Source organism: Colobus angolensis, unplaced genomic scaffold (assembly GCF_000951035.1).
Source record: "Colobus angolensis palliatus isolate OR3802 unplaced genomic scaffold, Cang.pa_1.0 Scaffold106, whole genome shotgun sequence".
NCBI classification, from domain to species: domain Eukaryota; kingdom Metazoa; phylum Chordata; class Mammalia; order Primates; family Cercopithecidae; genus Colobus; species Colobus angolensis.
Window position 1 is genome coordinate 3532126 of NW_012111586.1, and position 7249 is coordinate 3539374.

General features: G+C 40.7%; 1 protein-coding gene across 3 annotated transcripts in view; it reads right to left on the reverse strand.

The window, feature by feature from the left end:
• TESK2 (testis-specific kinase 2) overlaps nt 1–7249 on the reverse strand; it is a 155313-nt gene that overhangs the window by 70265 nt on the left and 77799 nt on the right. For all 3 annotated transcript variants that reach the window (XM_011946360.1, XM_011946379.1, XM_011946369.1), the window contains one exon: nt 6168–6289. In XM_011946360.1, the coding sequence (XP_011801750.1) occupies nt 6168–6289 (122 nt within the window). The remainder of the gene's footprint in view (nt 1–6167; nt 6290–7249) is intronic.

Below are 7249 nucleotides of genomic sequence, written 5' to 3' on the forward strand. Positions count from 1 at the left end.
CCCGGCCCTGATTTCTTATTTATTTATTTATTTTACATACAGGGTCTCACTATATCACGCAGTCTGTGGTTCAGCAGCACAACTGAAACCACCTTTGCAAAAGAGAAATCTGACATAGAAATCTCTATCTTGCCTCCAACCTCAAGCTGTTTGTCTTTGGTCATTACTGGGCATAGGCCAACCTAACTTTGGGAGGAATTTAGTTTACAGTTTAACCTCAAAGCAAGGATGATAATAGCCCTTCCCAAAACTAAACCATCTTTGTAAAACTAAGGAAAAGCCACAAGGTTAGGATTATGGGAGGGGCCAGAATTCTGCTAAAATGTAGGTATAGCTCTACAATCTCTTACTGCTTGGGAGTCATGTGGCTAGAGATCACAAGATTTATGACTTCTTTCCAACAGCTCCTATAGATAACATCACTATTATAGAACCTAAGACTGGTTTTCTGAGAGATTTTTTCAGACTGACCCCACCCAGACTTGTGACTCATGACTCAACTGGTCCTGTAGCCCAGCGTTCCCCAACGTTTTTGGCACCAGGGACTGGTTTTGTGGAAGACAATTTTTCCACAGACTCGGGGGAGGGGCAGGTGGAGGGATAGTTCTGGGATAAAACTGTTCCACCTCAGATCATCAGGTGTTTGATTCTCATAAGGGACACACAACCAAGATCCTTCGTATGCACAGTTCCCAACAGGGTTCACGCTTCTATGAGAATCTAATGCCACCACTGATCTGACAGGAAGCAGAGCTCAGGCAGTAATGCTTGCTCACCTGCTCACCTCCTGCTGTGTGGCCCAGTTCCTAACAGGCCACAGACTGGTACCGGTCTATAACCTGGGGGTTGAGGACTCCTGTTGTAGCCCTACACAGAGGTACACTCAGTGCACAAGGACTTTTCCACACCCCCAATTAATCAGCAGCACCCATTCCCTCAGCCCTGCCCACCGAATTGTTCATAAAAACTCTAACCTCTAGAGGGCTTCAGGAAGACTGATTTAAGTGATAACTGCTTCTTTGGCATGGCTGGCCTTGAGTCAATTAAACTCTTTCTTACTGCAATGCCACAATCTCAGGGAATTGATTTTGTCTGTGCAGTTGGCAGGACGAAGCCATCATAGCTCACTACTCCTAGGCTCAAATGATCCTCCCACCTCAGCCTCCCAAGTGCTGGGATTATAGGTGTGAGCCATCATGCCCTGCCCCAATGTGATTTCTAAAGGTTAAATAACTTGTCCTAGACAATATAATTAGGAAATGGTGGAGCTGTGTGAACTGTACAAGAGAAAGAGTGGAAGAAAAGGTTGGAAAAACAGATTGAACCTTAACTGTCAGTCTAAAGAATTTTTGACTCAATTTTGAAACCAATGTGAGCCACAAAAAGTTTTAAGAAATAAACTATACAACTAGAGCTGTGTATCAGGAAGAATGAAAAAGAGGGCAAAAAGGCAGCAAAAATAATTCACTCCAGGAGAAAGTGAAGAAGGCTGAATTACAGCACACATATAAGGGAAGGAATAGATGCAAAAGTCTTTGAATATTTAGAATCACAGCTTAGCTTCTCATTAGAAGCAAGGAATACATGATAACCAAAAATGGCTGGAATTTTTCAGGATGGATAACTGGAAAGATGGCTGTCTTAATAACTGAGACTGGGAAAATATCCTGCCATATTCTCACAGCATTAGCTAATGCTAGTCTATTTCCAACATAGTATGGTTTACTTCTTTTTTTTTTTTTTTTTTTTTTTGAGACGGAGTCTTGCTCTGTCGCCCAGGCTGGAGTGCAGTGGCCGGATCTCAGCTCACTGCAACCTCCACCTCCCGGGTTCACGCCATTCTCCTGCCTCAGCCTCCCGAGTAGCTGGGACTACAGGCGCCAGCCACCTCTCCCGGCTAATTTTTTGTATTTTTAGTAGAGACGGGGTTTCACCGTGTTAGCCAGGATGGTCTCGATCTCCTGACCTCGTGATCCGCCCGTCTCGGCCTCCCAAAGTGCTGGGATTACAGGCTTGAGCCACCGCGCCCGGCCTAGTTTACTTCTTAAGGAGACTCTCTGGGAGACAAGAAGCCTCTATTTCTCTTGCATTAATCATGATATTACCTAGCACAGGGAGGGACTGAGTAGTTCCAAGTAAATATTTGTGAACTGAAGGCATACTCTTCAATTTCATACTTGGTGCATTGAAGGAGGAGTCTAAAAGAAATATTAAATTTCTCATGGCATAAATAACAAAAAAGAGGGGCCTAGTGCAGTAGCTCAAGCCTATAATCCCAGTATTTTGGGAGGCCAAAGTGGGAGGACTGCCTGAGCTCAGGAATTCAAGACCAGCCTGGGCAATATAGTGAGACCTTTCTCTACAAAAATTTGTTCAAAATTAGCCAGGTGTGGTGGCATCCGCCTGCAGTACCAGCTATTCAGGAGGCTGAGGTGGGAGGACTGCTAGAGCCCAGAGGGCAGAGATTGCAGTGAGTCTGGGCAACAGAGTGAGACCCTGTATCGGGGTCGGGGGGAGGTATGAGAACAAACCTGAGTGTATAGTTCCTTAGAAAGGCCACCGGGGAGTGGAAGTGAGTGGGGCATGAAACTGGGTTACAGATCTTGAGCATAAGACTTCCTGGCATAAACAACCTTATTCACAAGAGACCTAAACAATCAGCCCCTGCACTCAACAAAGTACTTTATTGTTCCTTTTTTTAACTGATAACTTTGAGCAACTGATGATAAAACAACCAATCTTCACTGGGCCCATGTATAAACAGAATACATACACATGAACAAAATTTATGAGTACTACCTCTATGACTTACCAGGCCCACACTTTTCCTTCCAAATAGAAATCTTAGGAGGAAGGGAGATAAAGGGAAAATGGGAAACTGGGAGGTTGGGGTCAAGAAAAAGAGAACTACAAAGGTTCAGCTCACTCACTCCTGCTGGGCACACAATAGCTCTGGCAGAAGAGAACCAAGGTATGCCCAGAGGATTAAATGCCTACCATCTGGCAGATCATGCAGATAGTCTTCTTTCCCAAGTAGACTTTCCAAAGCACTAACAGAGTAATTTTCAGCACACTCTTTTTCTTTCTTTCTTCTTTTCTTTCCTTCGTTTCTCTCTCTCTCTTTCTTTTAAGCAGGAGACCTTTTCTTCAAAACTCTTATACAGAAGTTCAATATAAAAAAGATAAAAAGGGGAATTGTTCTGACTAGACGAAGCCAAGAGAACAGAAGTCTCATCTACTCAGCAACTTCCCACCTGGGCCAGCACCTGAGAGGGCACATCTGTGTAATCCTAGGGTTCCAAGAGATGGATTCTTCCCAATGTAGATCTAATCTCAATTTGGGGGAAAATGCTGGTTCATACTTCTACACATATAAAAGAGAGCTTATAATGTTTACAACTTGAAAACAGACTAAGAGCCATACCAACAAATAGCAACCAAAAAATTTAAATCATAAGTATTAACAGCAAATTGCTAAGACAACCAGAAAGCATTTAGAAAATACAAATTCTAAGAACCTTGAGAACAAAACATAGTCATGTTTGATTTGACATTTAAGGAGTCACAGGGAAGTATAATAAATGTTTCTACTACATTAATACTCCTCTGGGTAACAAAAGCCAAGTGGACTTTGTTTGCTCTAGGCCACTGGTTAGAATAATTTCCTTTTGTTGTATTCAAAATATATAGTGAAAGTGAAGACATAAAAACATAAAAGATATAAATAATTAGAAGCTTCTTTTAAAAAGTAATCCACTTTCAGGCTTTTAAACCACAGTATATTTGAGACAGATGGCTTATACAGAACAAAAATGGTCACCATCAGAGGGCAAACCCACGTGGTTAACAATAATTATCATTCTCATGTATTATACTTGCAGTGTGACAGTTCCCGTGCCAGAGGCTTTATATATATCATCTCTTTTGTGGGCTTATTGGGAAGATTTAGATAGACTGAATGCTACCTTTCATACATTAGAAAACTTGGCTGAGAGCAAAAAATATTACTTTTTTAAGTTAAGGGGGATGAGGGTGGAGGTGAGGATCATTCCTAAGCAAAAGTATCAAAAGGAGATAAGCTAAGAAAGTATATCAAGAAGATACAGAACAGGAATGGTAATGTTGGTCTCAACATTGTGATGTGATGTGATGTTGGTCTCAACATTGTGATGTGATGTGATGTTGGTCTCATCACAACCCTACGTGTTTCTAGGCTGGAACACATATACCTGTAGCAAAACAAAGGCAAAGATGTAAGTAGCCCAGCATTATCAAATACAGTAGGCACTAGCTTCATGTGGCAATTTAAATTTAAACCAATTCAAATAAAATTTTAATTTCTAATTTGCATTAGCCATATTTCAATGCTTATTAGCTACATGTGGCTATTCGACAGCAGAAATATAGAACATTTCCATCACTGCAGAAGGTTCTATTGGACAACAATAGTAGAAAACCGTTGAATCTATTAAAAGCAGCAGTAGGCACTCAACACGTGTTTGGTGAGTAAATGAATAAAAAAATGGTAGGTGCTTTGCAGATGCTGCTGCCACCGCCGGGAGCCCTGTACTATCAGCCATGGTCAACCCCACCATGTTCTTCAACATCACAGTCAAACAGCGAGCCCTTGGGCTACATAATCTCTTGGCCTCATATAATCTCTTGGCCTCAATGGACAGTAAGTGTGAAGATTAAATCTTTAAATAAGTAACACACCTAGTAACAACATGCCTTCAATAAATGGTCATTATTATTATTGTCATTATTAGCCAAATAAGATTTTATTCACTGACTCCTCAAAAAGCTTTGCATTTTTGTATCTGTGCTTTCTATGTCACTATTTGCTCTGAGTTCCTCTATCTTCTAAAATCCTATTAAAAATCAAGGTTCATTATTATGCACTACATGCCTGCATCAAAATATCTTATGTAACCCATAAGTATATATACCTACTATGTAACCACAAAAATTAAACGTAATTTTTTAAAAATTCAAAGTCCACTTCAAGTCCCCTCCTGGAAGGCTTCCCTGACCCTTCCTTTCTTTTTTTTTTTTTTGTGGAGACAGAGTCTTGTTCGGTCTCCAGGCTGGAATACAGTGGCACAATCTCAGCTCATTGAAACCTCTGCCTCCCGGATTCAACAGCTTCTCCTACCTCAGCCTCTCGAGTAGCTGGGACTACAGGCGCGTGCCACCACGTCCAGTTAATTTTTGTATTTTTAGTAGAGACGGGGTTTCATCATGTTGGCCAGGATGGTCTCGAACTCTTGACCTTGTAATCTGCCTGCCTCAGCCTCCCAAAGTGCTGGGATTACAGGCGTGAGCCATCAAGCCCAGCCAATTTTTTTTTAAAAAAGAAAAGATACTTGCCTGACTAAAATATCAAAATAACTAAAGCAAGAAAGATTCCGATACAGATTATTAAAAAGTGACAATTATATAAACTTATAAAAATAATTCTCCACTTTGGGAGGCCAAGGAGGACGAATTGCTTGAGCCCAGGAATTTGAGACCAGCCTGGACAACATGGAGGAACTCTGACTTTACAAAAAATGTGAAATTTAGCTGGATGTGGTGGCACACCTGTAGTTCCAGCTGCTCAGGAGTCTGAGGTGGGGAAGATCAATTGGGCCCTAGAGGTCGAGGCTGCGTTGAACCATGATCATGCCACTATACTCCAGCCTGGGTGACAGTAACACCTTATCTCAAAAAAATAATAATAATTCTCAAAGGCAAAATGTGTCTCCTCAAGTGAGTGCTAAAAGTTAAGGATAGATAACTTGAGGGCGTAATTTTACTTTTATTGTCACTCACTGATTTAATTACAATTTCTCATAAAGTAATCAGGAAAATTAAATAACAATCTCTCCTCTTTGATAAATTACCAGTCAGCAATAGAAAACAACTGTTCTAATGAGCTGCTACTAATGTTCTAATGAGAGTAAAGCAACTTGACAGACAGAGGAAGCTGCTTTATTAAATGCAGTTAATTACCAATAAATTAAGTCTCGATGGGTAGAAAACGACCTAGAGTACCACTAAACCCCAGCAAGATAGATTCAGCATGATAAATCCTGAATCCCTCCTTTTTTTGCTATTAGTGCTATTCTAGCAAGCCTCCAATGTTTCAGTTTTCCCACTGATCAGAAGGAAGGGAAAGCCATTACCTAAGGATGTTGGGATGGGAGAGTCTATTCATGAGCTGTACTTCTTTCAGCATATTTGCCCGGTTACTGCTCAATGTGTTCATCTTAAGAGCCATCACCTGACCAGAAGCTCGGTGTCGTACCTAGAATATTAAATAGAATAAGAAAAGAGGGTCAAGGGCAACAGCTATATATGAGGTCAACATCTCCAAATGTACAATATGCCAAGGTATTTTTGTGCCACTTTAGATAAAATATACATCTAATTACATTAAAGTATCACTTCCATGAATGAAGACGAATTATTCTACCCAAGACCAGTATTATTTCACATTGAGTTGGCCAGAAAAATATTGTTAATAACATCTCAATAAATCATGTCTGATATACACCATGGAAAACTATGCAGCCATAAAAAGGAATGAGGTCATGTCCTTTGCAGGGAAAGGGTAAATGGGATATCCATCACCTCAAGCATTTATCATTTCTTTGTGTTGCAAACATTCCAATTATACTGTTAGTTATTTTAAAATGTACAATTAAATTATTGTTGAGTGTAATCACCCTGTTGTACTAAATCTTCTTCATTGTATCTATATTTTTGTATCCATTAACTGCTGAGTACCATGAAGCTGGAAGCCATCATCCTCAGCAAATTAACACAGGAACAGAAAACCAACACCGCATGTTTTCACTCATAAGTGGGCGTTGAACATTGAGAACACATGGACAGAGAGAGGGGAACAACACGCACCAGGGCCTGTTAGGGGGTGGGGGCTGAAGGAAGGGAACTTAGAATTTAGTCAATAGGTGCAGCAAACCACCATGGCACAAAACTGCACGTTCTGCACATATATCCCTTTTTTTCTTTTTTTTTTTAGAAGAAATAAAGAATGAATAAATAAATAAATAAATAAATAAAAGAAATCATGTCTGGTTTGTTGCTGTTGTTGTTTTTCTTTGAGACAGGGTCTCACTGTGTCACCCAGACTGGAGTGTAGTGACACAATCTCGGCTCACTGCAACCTCGCCTCCTGGGCTCAAGTGATTCTCCTGCCTCAGCCTCCTGAGTAGCTGGGATTACAGGCATGTGCCAACACACC